The sequence below is a fragment of the Lacerta agilis genome, chromosome 2 (genome assembly GCF_009819535.1).
Source record: "Lacerta agilis isolate rLacAgi1 chromosome 2, rLacAgi1.pri, whole genome shotgun sequence".
In the NCBI taxonomy this organism is placed as follows: Eukaryota; Metazoa; Chordata; class Lepidosauria; order Squamata; family Lacertidae; genus Lacerta; species Lacerta agilis.
This window is the reverse complement of record NC_046313.1, coordinates 38,063,592-38,084,964: the sequence shown is the minus strand read 5'-3', so window position 1 is coordinate 38,084,964 and position 21,373 is coordinate 38,063,592. Positions and strand designations below refer to the sequence as shown.

Genomic DNA, 21,373 nt, shown 5'->3' with positions numbered 1-21,373 from the left:
CTCTCATTTGTTTTTTTTAACATACTCTCGGCTGTGCTTACGAATATTAAAAGATGTAGGCCACAATGTGTTTTGCAATGTCATTCAGTGAATTCACAGCCGAGATAAAATATTTTAACTAGGGACTCTCAGCTCATGCCCTTTGTCACGATACTAAATGTTTTTTGTTTATTTTGTTATGACATTTATGCCCTGCCTTTTATATTGTCCTAGGAGCCAAGTGTGGTGTACATGCTCCTCCTCATCCCAATTTTTACCCTCTCAACCACCTTCTGAGGAAGGCTAGGCTGAGAGGGAGTGTGACTGGCTCAAGGTCACCCAATGAGCTTCATGGCTGAGTGGGGACTGGAACCCTGGTCCCCCAGGTTCTGGCTCCACCATTCTAACCTGCATGTACTGTATACACACACGTACAGGGTACTACTGATACTCAACTTGTAATAGTCATTTAAAGTTTACAATGCATCAATATTACAACGAAAGCAAGATTGGAAGGCTGGTCATAAGCTAAATAAACGGAGTGACTATACGCTGCTACCTCTCTTCATCTAGAGAATGAGGTAACAAATTGGTTCTTTCTGTTGTAAACTTCAGCTGTTACATGACTTGCTCAGGGAAAAATTAACACTGAGCTCTTTAAAAAAAATGTATCATAGGTAAACATGAAACTTGATTGGGAGGGAATTGCTTATTTATCCAAGGCATGTTTACACCAACACAACAGGGGATGGACTCATTTAGACTGCAATGCTACACCCAGTCACCGCAGAGTAAGCTCCATTCAACTCAGCTGGACTTCTAACTAGGCATGTATTGGATTGTACTGTTAGACACAGACACTGGTACTTATCTGAGAATATACAGGGGCTGGAATATACTCAGACAATGATCTAAAATTTCATGCACCTGAATCAAGAATTCTTTTAGCCCAAGTGTTATGTAGCTATGTAATGCAAGTTTGGTTGCTTCCAGTGTAAGTCTGGGCATTGAAGACCAAGATTTTTTGGGGGGGGGATTCCCCCCTCCCCAAAGAGAAGTACTACTGCATTTCAACAGGTTTCTTAAGAGTAGGTCTGCCTAAATAGTTTAGCATTTAATTAAAGTTGTTTGGTTTAAAATTAAAATTAAAAAAACTTACAAAACGAGAGGAATTATCATTTTTCACAGTCTTTGCATTCCCAAAGGATTCCAAAATGGGATTGGCCTGTAGAAGCTGACGTTCCAGTTCACCCTGAATGGGGGGGGGGGACGGACGGACAAAACCACAGACACAAACACAAAGTTAGGCAACTCCAATCCAAGAGCAGCACAATTTCCCAGGTGCGGTTTCCGTTTTCAATTGTCTTGACCCCATATGTCTTCTCAATACAGCATCTTCAAAATATGCTTAATGCTGTTAACAGTTGAGATGGACGACATTATAAAAAACAGTTGGAAAATATGGTATTTAAAACTAAAGAAATAGATACAATTTATGTTAGGGCTAATGGATAAAGCACAGGGTTGACAATCTGCCACCTTTCAGGCAATTTTTGAGGGAAAAAATTATGCTCCATCTTCCACTGAGATCAGTATCTGAGGCAGCTAAATGGCCTGACAAAGTATACGTCAGTAATGCACAAAGGTTTGTTTGTTTTTAAACAACTTTGTGACATAGACATTTATCATTTTAACTAATCATCTGTGCAGCACAGATTTCTGCTCCCACATCTAAACAAAACTTAGTGAAACAGTGTTTCAACTATAAGCACAGGACACACAACTAATTTTGCAGTTTTTTTAGAAAGATTTTTAAGTCTGAGTTGCCAGCTCAGACATGTCTGGGAGAATTCTTTTCCCACTGCTGTCCATGTAAAACCTGTGTGTATCCATTAGCCCAATGAGGAGTCAAGTTGGTGAAAGATGAGATTTTGCTGCCATGTCTTGGATAGCAAAGGTGTGTGGCAGAGTGGAATTGTATCTGTAATATAATTGCAAAATTAATATTAGCACCGCTAATAGGTCTGCTTTTTCCAGTCAATCTTGTTTGTAGAAAACGTATGAACCTTAGGCTACCTAGCAATAAGTGGCCTCCATTCAACAGCTTTGAAATACCAATACTTCACAGTACGATTGGTTTTGTTTGGTCCCAATTATATGTACCGTATTTTCCGGCGTATAAGACGACTGGGCATATAAGACGACCCCCAACTTTTCCAGTATAAAATATATACTCGACCGCAGGATCTCCACCAGGCATGTAAGACGACCCCCAACTTTTGAGAAGATTTTCCTGGACTAAAAAGTAGTCTTATATGCCAGAATATACAGTATGTTAAAGATTTCTGCCTACTGTTGGTTAATTTTCGTACAGCACCTTTTTAAAAGTGCATTATCTGAACAGAATTATCGCTTAGTCTCTTGACTGAACATTCTCTGCTTACCCAGCTAACATCAAACACTCACTGGTTTCAGAGAAGCAAGTGCTTAACTCTCCTGTTGGAATTAAACAAGTGAGCTTTATGCAGGGTGAGTCTTTTAAAAGAGGCCCTGTGGAACATGTGCTCTCTGTATCCACGGGGCCTCTTTTAAAGGACTCACCCTGTATATGCAATGCTTTGGCAGAAGAATGTAACGTAATTTCAATGTGCTTTTTTCTAAATGTCTAACTAAGACTACACCATTGTATCTATATTAAGAGGAAGTGCAAGGCTGGTTGATATCCATGATTTTTTTAACACATATTGTTGCCTTTTGCATCTTAACTCTACATGGCAGGTTCTTGCTAGTTCCTCCTTTCTAAGAGATTATCCAGCAAAATGCCTTTCAATGGGCACTGAAAAGCACAAAAACAAAACAAAACAAAACGCAGAAACCAAGTAATTGGGGCTCAAACAGCTAGCTCAGAGTCAATTCAAGTGAGCACACATCAGACAAGCAGAAAAGGTAAATTGTTTGTAACTGCAGAAATGAGCTCTATGGAGTCTGCAGGAATACATCTAGTCAAGAACCGAGTTTATCTCAGTTTGGACAGTTACAAAAAACTGAAATATGCCAAGATAAAGCATTTCATGGAATACTGATGCTACCTCCTGTTACAGTCCAAGCACACTAGCATAGTGTGCCTCTAGCTGTTCTCATCAAGCAAAATCAAATTCCAGACTTCACTGAAGAGAGACGTTCATTTCCACCCCCCCCCAAGTGTGTGGTCAATACAACAGGTTTAATCTGTTATTTTAGTCTCTATGAAGTCAGATCTTGAGGCTTGTACAATTGCTTGCCTATAACACAGAAATGAGGAACTGGTAGCCACTCCATATCTTGTGTACTCCCAAGTCCCATCAGCCCCAGCCAACATGGCCAGGGATGACAGGACTCTAGCAAACATGGGAGTGCTACAGGTTCCTAATCCCTGATATGAACACTTCAAAATAGGTTTCCTAGTTATTCTTACTTATGGCCCTACAATGCCTGGAGCGCTTGGTCTTGGTGTCATGCATCAGTCCCATTTGAGGAAATAGACAAGAGGCATATGGAGACCACCATCCTATTCTGCAATGTATCACAGAAGCTTGAAACCAAAGGCAAGATCTACATTGGCTTTCACACATAAATTCAGGGAGATCTTGGAAAAAGCATCCAAAATATTGTGAAGGTGTGGTAACATGCAATATATTCATGCAAATCAACAGTGTAATGATAGGTAAGAGAGGCTTTGCTCTCAGCATCCCTGTGATTTGACTCATTTTGAGAGCGGGGTGAGAAGCTAGAAGAGCTACATGCTACTCACATACAACAGGGATCCACTCTGCAGTTCAAAATGACAATGAAACAGAATGTTAATGGTTATGAATTTATGAAACCTACAGAAACACACTGGGATTAAAAATACAAAATGGCTTTATTGGGTTCCTATAGGAGAGTTTACTCATCTTTTTAATATAGAAAATCTGTTATCATACCCCTCTTCAACTTCACAGTATAAAATAAACCTGATGAATATGACACCAGGTAGCAAAAACTTTTATCTTGTTTAATCTGGTTGGATCACCAAGGAGATCCATCCATGTTTTGCTCTACACTCGAAGAGTTATTCTCCAGTTACCCTAGTCTATGGATAAGAAGTCATCCAAGCTCTCCTACTGATTAAGCAGTGGCCCATAAGGGTTATAGAGGGAAGAGCTGTAACAGAATCTGTTTGTATGATTTTTCATAGAAAGTAAACAATATTAGCCTTTCCCTTGCTAATACAACCGAAGTTGCTGAAGGTCACCTATTGGACCAAATAGCTAACCAGTCAACCACATACCAAACCATAGGTGATTCAACCTTCAGCAGTACTTAGGCTGCTCCTAAAATCCACATGCCAAGAGAGAGTCACAGCGAACTCCTACTCATTCCAAAAATCTTAGTTTCAACTTCAACACCTGTACATAGCACAAGGCATCACTTCAAGACTTTATACAGGAAGTAATAGGCCACTTATTTAATTAGGCAGGTAACAGCTTGAGTCAAAAAAGAATGGGGAGAAAGAAGAATCCAGAACAATCAGTCCTGGGATTCGCATGCCCTCTTTCCTCACTGGCCTTTAGAACCAAGAATCTATGCAGTCAGAGTTTACTGTACCAGCCCTAGGGCGACTGCAGTTCAGATTTATCCTGAGCCGCAGGAAATCTCTAGGCATACCAGCACTAAAACACTCCTGCTTTCCTCATGAAGTCAGCAGAATATGGAACAATAATGCCCAGCAATCTGGGATAATCTGTGCCTGACTACTTTGTCAGTTACACTGAGTGATATGCACACTCAAAGGTTATATCGGTGTTTCTGTACATGTGCAATAATGAAGTTTACTCTTAGCTGCATGCCTGTACCAGAAATTACTTGCATACTTATATTGGATGTTGACAGGTAGTCTCCTAAAAATGTAAAACAAGAATGATTAAGCCTATATAAAGTTTAGAAGCATAAAAAAGACACTTGCCTGGTGCTTCACTGGCTTAGGTGACTCGGGCTGTTTGTTGTAAACAAACAAATTCACATGTTAGCAAATCTGACCTTGCCTTCCCATCCATCGCCAAGATTTCACTCTCATATACATGCTAGTATATTTTCTTTAGCCACTGTGTTCATCGTGGCAACATCTAAATTTTAGCCAGATAGAATTAAATGTGAACTTCTTCATTCAAAGAAAGCTGAAGATCTAAAAGTACTTTTTAATCTCATTTCATGACTCCAGGTCTGATACTGGCTTCTTTTAGAAAAGGTATAGATTGGTAATACAATATACGCTGTATGCTCTCAAGACTTAATTAAATACAATGTTTCCAAAAGGTTCTGACCAAAAAAAACCCACCTAGAATTTTTTATTTTCTGGATCACATAGAAGTCTCTAACCAGTGTCTTTAGTTTCTTTTGCCGGGATTCAACAGGCCTGGTGTGCATTCAGGGCCTCCAACATGCATACAGACGTGTGCATGCAAGAGCTGCTCTTATCTTTTGTAAGAGGATGTGTGCAATGTTTTGCACATGCAGGGGAATTCCTAACTCGGAAAAAAACACACCAACATGTAGAACTCCCTATGTGAATCAGAACTCTGTATTGCTCTAGAGTATTTCCCAAACATGGGATACAGTAGCACACACATTGCCAAAGCTTACATATGGGTACTGTGCCACACACAAAAATTCCAAAACCCAACAAACTGCGATGTAGTTTTCTTTATCCATAGTGCCTTTTATCAAAATTGGATTATCCACACAAGGGATGCTAAATAAAACCTATTTATTAAAGATGCAAGGTCAAATATTGGTTCATAGAAAGCAACACAGTCAAGACCAATGGTGAAAAATTCAATCCTGTGCTTCTGTGACATCAATTAGACAACTCAAGTACTCATTTATATTGCTCTATACAGTGAATATTGTGAACAGATAAAGCCCATGTTCCAAAACATGGTGCCTTCTACATAGCTATAAGGCAATAGCAGTTTAAAGAAGAACATTGTGCTCCACAATTGTTTGTCAAAGCAAGAAAAGGTTTCGGAAGGCAACAGTAGAGTGTTTTCAGGTGCAAGTTACACAAACAGATGCTTAATTGTTGCAAGCTGCAGAATTAAAGGAGGGTAGCAACTAAATACCTTAATAGTTCAAAAGCTACAGAATGCGGTATGCCTTCACAGTGTCTTCAGAGGTGATTGAATGGTGATCCATTTCTCACTTCCCCATAAAGCAGGAAAAGTACATCTGCTCTGCACGTGTATACATACAGTGTACACACAAACCTATACCACCAGAAATAGTGGAAACCAAGATATAGACTGCCAGGGATAGAGGGTATGTTTTGTGCCCAACTACAACACTATCCCAAATTCATTATTCTTCTGCCAACAAGGGTTAATCAACCATTCATTCACATGAACAACATGGAAAGTGTATACTTGGATACCATTTTGGTATGGGACTAAACCCCGGCAACAAGAGGAAGGGACTGGTTTTATGTCCTATACTTCATCTTGCTGTTGATTTTGCTCCACAGAATTCATTGCTAGCCTTTGAGATTCAATACAGTTCCATGAATAATCCTTCCTTGGATTCCATTTTTTGGGGTATGCTCAAATACTGGTCTTCAAGTGGTGGGCTGGGACCCACTAGTGTGTTGTGTCCTGATTCAATGTGGATTGTAACAGCTGGGACTATTAGGATGCAAATATATGGCAAAATTCAAGAAATGGGTCCCCAAAAGCATATTTGGTTAAAAAGTGGTTCCTGGAACTGGAAACTTAAAAGTTACCTGTGCTAGAGTTAACAGACTCCTAGGATTTATATCTATTAAATGCCCAACGACTTTAATTTTTTTAGTCCCCAGTTACAGGGTACATCTCTATCTAGAGCAGGCTTCCTCAAACTCTGCCCTCCAGATGTTTTTGGCCTACAACTCCCATGATCCCTAGCTAGCAGGACCAGTGATCAGGGGTGGTGGGAATTGTAGTCTCAAAACATCTGGAGGGCCGAGTTTGAGGAAGCCTGATCTAGAGGAATAGCAGCCACTCAACTGCACACTAAAAGCAATAGCATGATGTATCTGGTACAGGATCACCTGGAGGCCTCCTTACATCTCAAATATACATCACAAAAATCCTTATGCTAACAGCAAGAACTTAAGGAGACATTGCAATATCCAAGAGAGCACAAAAGTGGGGCAACGAATTTTCATTCAAGAACATGTTTTGCTTTGCTATAGAACTTAGCATATGGCACCACAAGAACTAATGCCAATGGCGTACTGTACAATATGTATTTCTATTTTAAGAATTCATTGTATCAACACACACATACTGGATTTTACAGAATTGTTTCCAAAGACAACGTAACAGCAAGAGGGTTGTTATGCACACATAGCAATTTGAAATTTACCAAGCTGGCATCCAACTGTTTATGCTTTGTAACTTCTAATAGAGTGCGATTGTAACAAAACTGTTAAGATGGCTATTCCCTTAAACTAAAGCAAGCTCTTTGCTGAATTGATAATGAAGCAAACAGCAGTGCTTACAAACTGATTCCTACTTTAAGTGGCCTGTTTTTCAACACTTGTTTATCATGGACAGGGTCTCGGAAGCAAACCTCAAAGCAAGGTATTAACCTTATTTACAGAATACAGCAATTACAAATGAAGGAAATACCATGTAAAACTTACAGGAATATTGTGGTCCTTTCTTCCTTTATGAGAGGAAGCAACATGTGCAAGATACTGAATGACTTTCTTGGTGTTCTCTGTTTTCCCAGCACCTGATTCACCTCTGCAAGAACACACATAATTTAAAGCTAGATTTGTGCAAGAGAAACAACAATCAGGCTTTCACTACAACTTAATGTGTAGGATAATTTTACTAATGCCAGGTTTGGACAATTGCAAGGTACTTTCTGGTTCCAGAGATATGAGAAGATGCTGAATTGGATTGTTCAGTAGTGAGTTTTATTTAAAACCACTGTTGTACAGCAGATACACTTGGTACTGAGAGCACTTCTCACTGAAGGAACTCTCCCTGTCAATGAGGCAGCTTGCTGTTCCAACTGAAAAGACACTAAAGGTATTTCAGTAAGAACTTGGATGGTGGATTTTAAGTAAGGAAAACCAGACATTCTGAGCTTCCTTCTAAAAGCACTCTTCAGTCACCCAATGGTAAAGAACGAAAACTCTAGTGAGTTTGGGATAGTTCAGTCAGTAGAGCATGAGACTCAATCTCAGGGTTGTGGGTTCAAGCTCCACCTTGGGCAAAACACTCCTGCATTGCAGGAGGTTGGACTAGATGACCCTCATGGTCCCTTCCAATTCTACAATTCTATCTGAAGTCACCTCCTCCACTCAGGAAATACCATTTGAGTCTCCCACACCACTCAACTGTAGGATGCTGTGATTCAAGAATCCTGTCCTGCCCCACTAAGATTGACAACTGAAGCAGAGCAAAAATCAAAACATTTGTCACTCCTGTTTCAATTGCTTAGGAAAAATGAAAGATGAGATAGTGATATACACACTGAGAACCAAAAAAGGAATCTCCTGGAACAATATATAAATTTGCACAACCATTCTCAAGTTGCCTGATATAAGACTTCTTCAAACACAAATATGTATTGCTGCATATGAAGCAGCCACTTGAGAAAGAGCCTTAAGTTTCCTTATGCTTTGTGGAGTAACAGAATTTACAGGATCTAGCTAAACGGTGGTGAATACTTCATGCACAATATCCAAATTACTGCTATTTTATAATCAATTTCATACGGTCCATCTAGCTTGCACATATATGAAAAAAAAAACATAACTTTAAGCAGGTATTCAACGTGTCTAGCGTAGGTTCTATTCTCTTTATAAGCAGTGGCAGCAAAGCTGAAAATGAAGTTAACCCCCCCCCCCATTCCCCGATAGTGTATTGTTGCCAGATGGTGAACTATACAAGATTTCCTGGAATAGGAATACTTGATGAAAGAGGACACACACACACTCCTGGCCTTTAGAACACTATTGGATCATTCCATGATTGATGTTGGATTTTCACATTTCACTGCCAAATAGACTTGTTATATACTGGAGACATATGTTCATTGCCATTACCTTATTAGTTACGTATGGGGACCCCACTGACTAACCCAAAACTTTTACATTTTTCATTGGTTTTATTATGTGACAAATGACTCTCTGATCCTCAGAAGACAGACTGAAGACCTCATTAGTCCTCTCATCTCCCCCTGTATCTTCAGTACCTTTGCCTCCTGACTTCTGTATTCCTTATGAATCTGTGAATTATGAATGGAAGATGTTTGAGGTAAAAGACAGAGACTGCCTTGGCGACCATTTGAATGGCGCAGATAGTGTGAAGTGGAGTTACTGCCCTTCACTAAACCCCTAAATAGCTGGAAGTCACTCTTCCAGATCTCACATGCATGATATGTTTAGCTTTATAGCCTAATCCATCCTAAAGCCATGGCAGCAAGCAGCAGCAAGAGGTGGCTCGCAACAGGAGCTAGAATTACAGTTGCGAGAGCAAGCAGTGAACTGTGAAGTTCCCAGTTCCAAGCTCACCTCCATGAAGGCACTGGACACACTAGATCCAGTTCCTACTAAGGCAGGAATGCCACAGCCTGCCTCCTGCAAAGGAACTGCAGTACATAGTTTGGTAATAATGATCTCTACCACCCGTGAGATCGTTCAGTGAATAAAGTTAAATGTTAACTCTTGTGTAACTCATCTTACGAGCCCCTGTTCCCAGCGAATCTGACAAATAGTAGCCATCACACTATCACAGAACAAAGCTAAGCTCCAAAATGTATTTACTTACGTGCAAAGAATTGATTGGTCCTCACGATCTGCAAAGGAAAGGGGAACAATTTATGATTGACATTTTGGTGCACATATTTTGCTAATAAGGTACACAGAGACAGAGACAGAAAACCTGGGAGGAGGGAGAGTAAAGGTGACAAGAAGTCTCCAGGAACAGCTAGAACCGTAATATTATTCAAAGGCAAATTCTCACCTCTGCAACATCCATCCACAACCCCTCTAATTTTTAAATCAAATCACCCAGACAAGGTCTTAAAGAATTGAGTGTACTGGTAGGCACATGTATATATGCAGTCCTTCAGGTACCCTCAATTTAAACTATGGAAGACTTTTAAGGTTAAAACATGCCCTGAATTGACCCTGAAAGTAATGTTAACTTAAACAGAGGTCATACAAGGTTTGACCTATATGCTGCCAAGGCTCGCCATTTTATACTACCACTGACAAAAGGGCTCTCTGTGTAAGGCTACAAAATAATGTCACCACTTCAACATGCCTACCATACGTCGCCCCCCTCTTTGGAGCTGCCAGCCTTTTGGGGACAAGTAAGTAAATTTGGGATTTTGAGCAAGTGCCATGGGCACCAGTCACACAAAGTGGCTGCTGTAGGGGTAAAGCATAACACAGAATAGTTATGACATTAAAAAAAGGACAGGAGCACAAAATAGTCACACCATCAATGGGAAACACCTATATTAGCTGCAACTGTATTTGCTCAGAAAGCAGCTCATTGCACATCTCCTCTGTTAAGAATAGATGGGAGTGTGGATGTCCAGTCCTGGCATCTAATGATATATGGGCATGTTACAGAGGTGTGTGTTCAGCGTAGGAGAGGCCGAGCAAGTATAAACAGGAACTGGGCAGGAACTGAAAACAGTTTCTTGTGCATTGTGGATTTCTGAAGGCATATTTACTGTGACCTTACAAAGGCACCATAGGAGGTACTGCCTGTGACTGCCGAAATGGCCGGAAAACCTCATATGCAAGCGAAGCAAAGACAAATAACTATTTGAACAACTATACAACCTAGCCTCTACTGGACAGAGCTCTTTCAGCAAGTATTGTTGAAGTTTGGTATTGAAGTGCCCACCAACCATATAACTACCAAGTCTCATTTCATCATACATTTTTTTTCTTTCAGGGACTGCTCATACAACGTATATGTTTTTGACATAACCAGCTGGTGAAAGATTTGAAATGAAAACTCACAATTTTAAAATATTGCCTTAAAGGTGATGTGCTGTGTCAGATACAAGCCCTATCCACTTAAAAAGATTAATGTTTAAACTTACATTTGTAGAAGTAACGTTAGCTTATTGAAAAGCACACACAGATATAAACTAATGTAGTACCCTTCGGGAATCATTCAACAATAAGCAGAAATAAATGCAGCTGTTACACATCACTTTGACATTCATGGAACACAAAAATATGGTTATGTTATAGCAGCAGATAATTTATAGAGCTGCCTATGTCTGCGCAGAGCAAAGGATGGAAACTTAAGCATTATTTCCTTTAAAGAAAATTTATAAAGGCAGCTAGAATGCTTTTGCCTCATTTCTGCCACCAACAGCAGACTGCAAACTGAGCCAGAAGCAGAATATGAAGCAAGAGAAGAGCACAGTTTGGACTGGGCTTCTGGGGTAATTTAGAAAATAGAAATAATGAAAAAAAAGTAACTGGCTGAAGGTACTTTTGAATAGCTAGTAGACTGTGCTACACAACATATGATGAGCTTTTCCACCAATCTCCCTAGTGGTCAGAAGATTAATTCACTCTTTACTAGCCACAAAAATCTTGGGCAAAGGGAGACTTACTATTACAGTTTGTATTCTAATTTACCATCAATGCATGGGCAGCAACTTCCACTTTTTCCTGTTTATTAGCATTGCTCTTCTTTCTTTCTTTTTTTGAGGGAGAGGACAGTGTTTAATATTAAGCCTTGTAAATACAAAAAGCAAAGTGTTTAGACCAACACTGCTTTGTCAGTCATAGAAGCATACTTAAAAAACCCACAAGGAAGTATGCTTCTAGGAGAATGATATCAGAAAAGCTTTGTGTGGGGAAATTTAAATGAGAATTTACCTGACAGGATTTACCTGCTAAAGTTCACCATAAGCCATTTCCTTCTTTTTTATTATTATTTATCGTTTCTACATTTCTGTTTCTTAAACAAAGAAAGACTGTGCACCTTGTGTGTCTGTAACACAGTAATAAAAAGGATAGCCCTTCATAACGAATCAATTTTCATTTTAATCTGCAGTGCTATAGAACTCGGGTGAAGTAAAGCCCAATTGAATATCTCCGTAAGTGAAGTGCAAGCCCCTTCATGGGAGGGAGCAAGTGTTTGCTGCCAGCTCCACATGGCTGGTAGGCAGCAAGCAAGCTGGGCCATAAGGTGAGTAGGAAAACCACCCCTGCCACTTCTCTCACCCACAAACATGCTTCCAAACCAACCAGAATGCAACAGTGCAGGCCCTTCAAGTTCCAGCAATTGTTTTGCATCGCTCTGCCATCCCCATCCCCTGCATCATACAGGGTCACCAACACAGCACCCACAGGTAAAATGAATGAAGACCTTTGTGAGTGCCCATGAAGCCACCTCACACTAGGTGAGCTTGGGCCAGCCACTACCTCTCAGCCTAACCTGGGATCTTCTGAAGAAATACTATTGCTATGAACTGTTTGGAGGAACACAACACTTCCCCCACCTTCCTAGCACTTTAAACCAATACAGAGAAGTATGTGTGTGAGAGAATGCTGGGCAGCTTGAAAAATAACTATTAATAACAATGCCAATGAAACTAGGTTAATCATGTCCCCAGCTTCGCAATATAGTTTACAGGAAACTCATTCAACATTAAACTGTTTTTGTAAGAGTTAACAGACTCCATCCTCTAAATACAGCATGCCCAAAGCAGATATACAAACGCCAGAAAAGTAATGCCAATGTTTATTCAAGGGCAGCTATTACTTTTAAACCTAGTTATAAAACTTTCAGTAACACTTGTCTGAACACAACTCATTTTGAAAAATGAAGTTAGTTTATAAAGAGAACTCTGGAGTTAATTCATGTTCATAATGTAGCCAAAGTGTATTACTGGACATGCACGCATGAACATCAGTAAAGAAATTTTGTACCCTGACTAAGTTTATCAAGAGTTACTTATTTTTTACAAGATTCTTTAACTTACATTTCATGCATTAATGTTTAATAGAACAGTTAAGTCCAGTAGCAGCTAGCAAGGCAGCACAGGTAGTAATGCGCTGTCTGGGAATTTTGTGGGCGGGGGGAGAGAATCCCAAGAACAGGGGGCGGAAGAGGGGGATATCAGGTTGCCACACTTGGAAGAATGTGACGTTGAATTCCACCCAGAGGCACTATCTTGAAAAAGGCAATGAAGGAAAGCAAATGCTTAAAATGCTTCTTTATCCTGAAAAGACAGGGGGTGGGGGAAATGGATGCTATCCACTAGTTTGTAACCTATACCTTTGGCTTCAAACCTGATCGGCCTGAAGTTTTCTTCCTTCATGAATTTTTATCTTTAAAGTAAGCAAGCCTGCTTTTCCTGCATTCCTAGAGAACACTCACTTATCTCCTCATTCTCTTCAGTGTACCTCCAAGATTTCTTCCAGTTATCAAACACTGCGAGAAATCATATGCTTATTTGGAATACTGTGTACAGTTTTTGCTCACTTCACCTCAAAAAGGATAATTGCAGAGTTGGAAAAGGTTCAGAAAAAAAGGCAACCAAAATGATCACAACTCTGTTGTGAAGAAAGATTAAGTTTCAAGAAAAAGCAAGAGGTGACATGGTCAAAGTGTGAAAATGTATGCACGGTGTGGAGAAAGTGGTTAGAAAAAAGTTTTTCCTCCCACTCAGAAGAACTCGTGGACAACCAGTGAAGCTGAATGTTGAAGGAGAAAGTACTCCTTCACACACCATACAGCTAAACTATGGTATTTGCTTTCACGAGAGGCTGTGACGGCCACCAACTTAGATGGCTATAAAATAAGATTAGACAAATTCATAGAGGATAAGGCTTTCAGTTTCTGGGTCAAAGCTCTACAGATGTAGTTGGTTTCCAACTCCTGTCACCCCCCCCCCAAACATGCCCCTGGGGCTGCTGGGAGATGAGTCCAACAAAACCTGGAGCGCCATAGCTTCCCAGCCCCTGCTCTAGGATATCCCACACACAGCATGGCACAAAGGCCTTGAAAACGAACATTCAACTTGACTGAATTTACTGTTAGACACAGTTGATGCAGCAGTTCGAAGAGAATAGCCAGACCCCTGCTCCACTTCCTGCATATGACAAAGACACAATTCATCTGACATTTTCCAGTGCTTCCCTGCACACTTAAGAAACTCGTCTTGTTCTAATCCGCTGCAACACTATCATTAAATTTTATAAAAGCAGACTTTGTTTACCAACTCTTGGGTCTGTCCAAGTCCCATGAAGAGCTAAGTGAGGCTTTAGCAGGGTTGGCAGTTTGACAGAAGCACAACTGCAACCCATTCAAAGTGCAAGGAAGATAAAATGGGAAGAACGGCAAAATGAAGAAGAAGGAAAGAAAAGAAACTCAAACATCGTAGGCCCTTCTGCAAACTTTCAGCTAGCTGGAAAGCTAGGAATACAATTCGAACTGAATGGTTTTGAAGAACAAGCATATCAATACAGTGTAAATCAGGCCAAACTTACAGGAACAAGCAGAACAATTGAGTTAGGCCAGTGAGAGAGTTTAGCAAACCTCACCTGTATGTTAGTACTACTGAATATTGGAGGAAGAAAACCCCCCACCATTAACAACACATTTTGAACTCTATCCAGATCGAACCTGTAAGGGCATTTGAGGAACTGCAAATATGACTTTCTCAATTCTGTGGTGGATTTTCTGGAGGTGACTAGATTCCTTTCATAGCAGCCTACGCTAGATGAGGATTTTAGACATCATATACGCCACAAGAAACCTGAGGCCTCCACGCCTACTTCAAAGTACAGATACTTCCCCTTTTACACCAGAGAGCCAATTGCTGAAATCCCCTCCAGTTTTGCAATTCTGATATGCAGATACAAAATAGGGTGCATCCATTTTCTTTAGTAGAATTTTGGTTTTTCTCATCTTTCCTGTAAATTGTGAGAAAATCTAGTAATCACCAGCACGCTGTCCAAATTTAATTTCCCCCCCCAGGAAGCTAGACACCATGTGAGTTGGAAACTCCCCCAAGCTCCTCCACTCCCCCAAACAGAACAAGTGGCCTAAATGAACCTCAACGCAGCGGTACAAAGCAGTGTGACTGCTTCTCTCCGAATTCCTTGTGTCCTTGCATGATCAATGAGGTTTTTGTGGGAGTCGCTTTTAATGGTGCACCATGGCTCAAATGCATAGTTCGTATCCAACAGGAGCTGTACACTTAGTATTGCTGGCTCCATTTTATGGAACTCGCTTCCAGTTGATGTCAGGCAGCCGCCACCATCCCCCCCCCCAAAAAAAAAAAACTTCTGGCGCCTACTGAAGACTTTATTACTTCTACTACTACTTCTTCTTCTTCCTCTTCTTCTAGCAGGCATTGTAATTGAGGTTTGATTTTATAGTTTTGACCTATTTATATTTTTTGCACTGTATTCCTGCGAACCACTTAAGAGACGACTGTAGTTAAGCAGTATATAAATTGTCTGATATATAAATAAACCATGCACGTGTCCCCAGTCCTGGAGGCAGAGAGCACAGCTTTTCAACGCTCTGTCTTTCATGTACCAGAAGCAACAACTGTAGTTTTAATAATGCCAAGTGTTAAAGCACAACAGCTGCCAAGAGTTCCATTCTCCAGTTCTTTCTTCACTTGGCAATGAATGTCATGGAACTGAATTATCTCCTCAAAGCCTATTGCCTGAAATTTATTCACAATTCCCATTTGAGAGAGGCCAAAACTTGAGGGCTCCAATTAATGTTAAACATCATGCTAACAGTCTTTAATGCATTAATGTCTATTAAGGCAATTTAACCATTCATAAAAGATTCTGCTGATAAACTCCAGGGATAACAATGTGATTAGCGAGAAGCGGAAGCCCCCAAGGGGCAAATTTTCTGCAAGCGGTTTCATTTAGTCTGCAAAGTCTTTCGTAAGTAAGTACTAAGCATCTCTTCGAGTGCAGAATGTGGAGTCCCCCTGCCCCAAGGATCGGCACTGGGACCCGTGTTTTTCAACTTGTTCATAAACTACCTAGAGTTGGGAGTCAGCAGGGAAGTAGCCAAGTTTGCTGATGGTGGTAAATTGTTCAGGGTGATTTAAACAAAGCAGTGTTGTGAAGCTTTCCAAAAAGATCTCTCCAAACTGAGAGAATGCATGGGAAAATGACAAATACAACTCAATTTTTAAAATGATAAACATCAGGGCGAAAACCAGTGTCTCAAAGTGATACCCGCTACTTCCATGTGGTTTTTTTAAAATAGGTAAACATAAAGCACCCCTAGACAGTTAAGTCCAGTCAAAGTTTTCTTTCATAACCCTGAAAGGACAGATAAAAACTCTCTCTCTCTCTCTCTGGTACCCTAAAAAGTCTTCCTTTTTTATTTTAATTATATTAGTTGCCTACTAACTGAGGTTCTTAAGATGGCAGAGTATGAATATATCAAATAACCATAACCTATGAAGGCCATGGGAAAAGTGAAACAGGTCAGTTTCACCAACAGGAAGGTAAAAATGTAGCATATGACTAGATGGATAGGCAGATACTGAAAATGATTCTCAGCTACGTATTCAACACTTTGAAGTGTGCAGGAACCCTCAAAATGCTGTAGCACAATCTTCTTGTAGCCATTTTTCACAGCATCCCATGCGTGAAACAGAAGCCATGCATCCAACTCCTCAAGTAGCAAGGGAAATATGAAGTTTGAAAATGTGCACCTTCACAGTAGGGTTCACCCCTCCCTCCCCATTGTCAGTTTCAGAATTAGTTCTCACTAAAAAGCTTGGAGGGGGAGAGATAATTCATCTGAGGTTTTAATTAATTCATCCGCCATTGAAGAACTTGTCAGACAGTGGTATTTGGGTAATTGAGAACGTAGCGAGATGTGGTAGGTAGAGTAACATTTTACTCTATAGTGCATTATTTGGGTGTTTCTATATTTAACAATATGGCATACAAACTGATAGAAACATCTGTGCGGTAAGCAAAATTTGTGAAATCCATATTTAGAATGTCTCCAATGTGATTTGTAACATTCTTTTAAATATACTGGTAGCTACCTTAAAAACTTTGGTTAGTAGCCACGGTATGGATATATCAAAAAACCTATGAAGTCATTGGGAAAGTATAAACAGGTCAGTTTTACCAACAGAAAGGTGCAAATGTAGCATACGAATAGGCAGATACCGAAAACGATTCCCAGCTGCATACTCAACACTTTACGTTTAAAGCGTGCATCTTACCTTGCAACATGCATCGATATGCTGATTCGGATATTGCATAAATATGTGGAGGCATCTCATGGCGTTTCTTTCCCCTGTACATTTCAATGATGTTCTCAGAGTAAATTGGGAGGTTCTTGTAAGGATTTATGACTACACAGAAGAGCCCGGAGTATGTCTACAGGGAGGGGGAAGAAAAGTTGATTAGTCTCTCCCAACCTGCATTAACCTAACTTGTATGTACTACTGTTTATTTATTTATTTTAACTGATTGTTAAATAAATAAATAAAACTCCCCCCCCCCATTATCTTTGGTTTAATTCACGATGCTAAACTGTGGCAAAGAGTGAACAGGCAAGCATGCAGGTGCAGAGTTATAAAATAGTGGCTACTTCACTCCTACTGCACTGTTGGAAAATAAGCCATGGTTTGGCTTGGCATTACACATGAACCCAGGTTCATGGTTTGTCTAAACCATGGTTTGTCATGCAACCAAGGTTTGCTTTTGGTTTACACCTTGTGGTTTCTCAAACCACATGCCTAGCAGGAGCAGAGAGGAGAAAGATGCTTGTTATTTTCTAAATATGCAGCAACATGCTTGCTCATTCACATACTGCCATAATTTGGCTTAGTGTGACATGCAAACTGAGCCACTGATTCCTATCCATCCTGTCCTTAACCACACAATGCTCAATGCTTTGTTTTTGTTTAGAAACATACACAATGTACTGTTAGCTTACACACATTTCACTCCTGCATAGATACAAGCAAGCAAGCGAGCAAGCAAGCAGGGGAGACATGTTCCACAATACAGCATTATTGAAATAAAGGTACTTGGTGGGTCTTTTAGAAGACTTCAGCTGCAAAAGATAGTTTACCACTATAGCTCATGTCATTGTCGGGGGTGGGGGGAAACAGCACAAGGTCTGGAGCTGATGTTTATTTGCCCTCCTACTTAAACCAGCAGAGGAAAAATTCAGATGACAACCAAGCACACAGAAAGAGTGTTGGATTTCGCTGGTGCAGAAAAATATTTTAAGCTCTCCACTTTGCTTACTGGGCTCTGGAAGGCTCCCACAAGATCTTGGATGGGCTGGTGACATCTCACAGGAGCCTCCAGAACCTGCATGAGACCTTCCCAGAGCCTAGTAAGCAATGTAGAGGGCTTAAAAGCTCTCTCTGCCTTCTGGGTGGGGCAAGGGCCACTTGGCACACCTGCTTCAGAAAGGTAGGGATGGTCACATGGAGGGGGGAATTCTGTGGTTGTTCTGACTATAAATGATTTCAGCTTTACGCACAACCCCCCTGAAAATAACCCTGTGCAAGTTGCAAGCCTCCTGTATACTATAACCACAGTCTTGGCATGGATAATGGAAAAGCTCTAGTCTCAAGGCTGATCCTGGTACCTCTTTGCATAACTAGATTTCCCATTTGTGGCAAGTCAGTCTTGCTAAATTTTAAGCCAAAGATATTAGACCATCTAAAAACACAGGCCCAAATATCTTTTTTGAAATTCTGCTTCTCAAGTGAAGAAACAATATATAACCTGTAGCAGTAGCAGCATATAAACCTGCGTCCTATATTCCCCTTCTTCAGCGGCAGCTTAAGTGAGAGCCCCAAATCCTAAGAAAGTTGTAGAACAGTGCACTTTCTTACGATTTGGGGCTCTCACTTAAGCTGCCACTTCCTAAGGAGGAACAGAACAGTATTTTCTACTAGCAGGCTCCTCAATTCCATAAGTACAGGGCTAGTTTATATATGCCATACTATTAAGTAGCCTAGAAATGGTAACGTTATAAAAAAAAGCAATAAACGAGTAGACCATCATGTGCACTGTTCTACAACTCATGTTAGTGTGCAGATTTAACCTAATAATACTGAACAAGATGAAAAACAGATCGAAGTACACACATATTAAAAAGTGAATGCGTGTCTTGAGGTAGCGTGGGGGAAATACTTATTTATGCCTCCTTATCAGCAGGTTTTTGAAACTTACTACAACACTAGACAGTATTGCTTAGTAATTTGAAGTCTACATGAAGCCCACAAAGCACCCTGAAGGAAAATATGGTACAATCTGTCACAGTTATCACTGGAGTGTGGATATTTGTGGAACCCTGTCAAGAGTACATTCCAGCATTCCTAGCCCCTTTTGAACAATAAGACCTAAGACTTGTTCTTCAAAAAAAAAGGAAGCAATCAGTTGCTTGAATTTGGCAGGGTTTTCAATTGCTTATCCTGTAAGCAGTGAAAAAAATTATATTCAATTTAATTATAATTTCATTATCACAGAATGCATATGTCCTTTACACTGATCCTAGCAGTTTAGTCCGGTACATCTGTACTTCTGCAAAGCGAAGAATTCGTAGAGAAATTAGTAGTTGATACAATCACAATAGCCAAAGCAAGAATTCAGTGTTGTTGTTGTTTTAATCAAATTGAGTCTCTAGTCACTCTACGGAAGCTCAAAGTGGCCTCTGGTCACAAAGTAAACTTTATGTACCCCACATAATTTCATAATCACTTCCTCCTAAACCCCCTATTGACTACCACTTTCTCAGCTCTCTGGGGGCAGCCCTTAAGACAACTCACAAAAAAAAGCCCAAATCAACCACTTGAAACAAAACACAGTGCAAAGTAAATTTGCACTGTATTGATTTTCGTGGTTTAATTTGAAAAGTAGAAGGCAGTACAATATTTCCTGATTCACTAAATACAAATGTGGTGTTGTATTTGGCTACAGCTCCTCTTTCAAATACTATTTTATAGCTCAAACACAAATTTTCCTTTCCCAATACAATTTAAATATGAATTTCTTCACTTCAGGTGTTTCTAAAACAGAAGGCTGCATAGATTGTTTGCCTAGAATATGTGGTATATGACTCAACTCAAAACTGTGATTTAAACATTTCAGGTATTATTAATGCTGACTTCTTTTTCTTGGTGTAGAAATTAAGATCTAGGCCAGTGCCAATAATATGCCACACAGTAACTGTATTGTTCAATTATAGTTATTCACTTTGAACTAGACCTCAAAGTAAATTATACCAATCTCAGATCTGTACCAACAATTGAAGAATGGCAGATGAAAATGATGGACTATATGGAACTTGCTGAGATGACCGGGAAACTCCGTGACCAGAAGGACGACGCAGTGGGAGAAGAATGGAAGAAATTAAAAATGTATTTGAAAAAATGTAGTAAGATTGAAATTTAGAAAGAACTTGGAAGAAAGGTTAGACTGCAGATTTAGAATTATGTTAAGTGTTAATGAAATGTGAAATAAGAAAATAATTTAACAAATGGATAAGATTTTTTGGAAAATATGGTTTGTACAATGTAAAGAAATTACTAAAGATGAAGGACAATGAACGCAGGAAGGGCAGACGTGAGGAAGTCTAGCAACAATGTTAAGGAAAGAAGCAGTCTTTAACAAATAACTTTTTGTTTTTCATTTTTGTATTTTGTATAGTTTTTGTTTTTGTATTTGTGGTGTGTTGTATTGGTTTATTTTATGTGTTTTGCTGATGTTCTGAAAAGTTAATAAATACATTTAAAAAACAAAAACAAATCTCAGATCTGACTTGGAAAGATTCAGATTTTGAAATTTTAAACATTTCCATTAGAAATTTTATGAGAGCCACCTAAAGATCAAAATCAAGAGTCTTTCCAATGCTGCTACCCCCTTTTAAAAGAAGTGAAGATGTGGAGAATTGAACTGAGGATCTTCTACATGCAAAGCATGTGTCCTACCATTGAGCTACAACTCTCCCCTTGAGCTTTTACTACCTTATTAATATGCACATTGGATAAATGTATGATATACCAATGGATAAACCCAGGACCCTAAGGTGGCGTTATTTCTAGATACTGTGCTGGGCTTTCCTCTGCGCCCACCCCCCTTTGTAGTTCTTCCTTGCTTTTTCTTCTGTCTTGAGAAAATAGAGCAGAAAGAAAGAAATATATTAGTGAAGGACAGAAGGGAGTCTGAAGCTTCAAGTTTTCTTGTTGTGTCTTGACATATGAACTTATGGAAGGGGAAGGAGAATGAATCAGCTATCTGAGTATGCAGGATGCAGCAGACTGCTATAGTTTGACTATATTCAGTATTGGAGGGAGGGGAGAAGGAATTTATAAGCTT

The 21,373-nt window shown here is 39.8% G+C and overlaps 1 protein-coding gene across 5 annotated transcripts in view; it reads right to left on the bottom strand.

Moving 5' to 3' along the window:
- Positions 1 to 21,373, bottom strand: part of MYH10 (myosin heavy chain 10) — a 71,888-nt gene that overhangs the window by 42,346 nt on the left and 8,169 nt on the right. For 3 of the 5 annotated variants that reach the window (XM_033139574.1, XM_033139573.1, XM_033139575.1), the window contains 6 exons: positions 17,254 to 17,410; positions 9,816 to 9,843; positions 7,676 to 7,778; positions 4,964 to 4,993; positions 3,770 to 3,787; positions 1,139 to 1,231 (listed from right to left, as the gene is read on the bottom strand). In XM_033139574.1, coding sequence (XP_032995465.1) covers positions 1,139 to 1,231; positions 3,770 to 3,787; positions 4,964 to 4,993; positions 7,676 to 7,778; positions 9,816 to 9,843; positions 17,254 to 17,410 — 429 coding nt within the window. The remainder of the gene's footprint in view (positions 1 to 1,138; positions 1,232 to 3,769; positions 3,788 to 4,963; positions 4,994 to 7,675; positions 7,779 to 9,815; positions 9,844 to 17,253; positions 17,411 to 21,373) is intronic. The other 2 variants (XM_033139576.1, XM_033139577.1) reach the window with 2 other exon arrangements.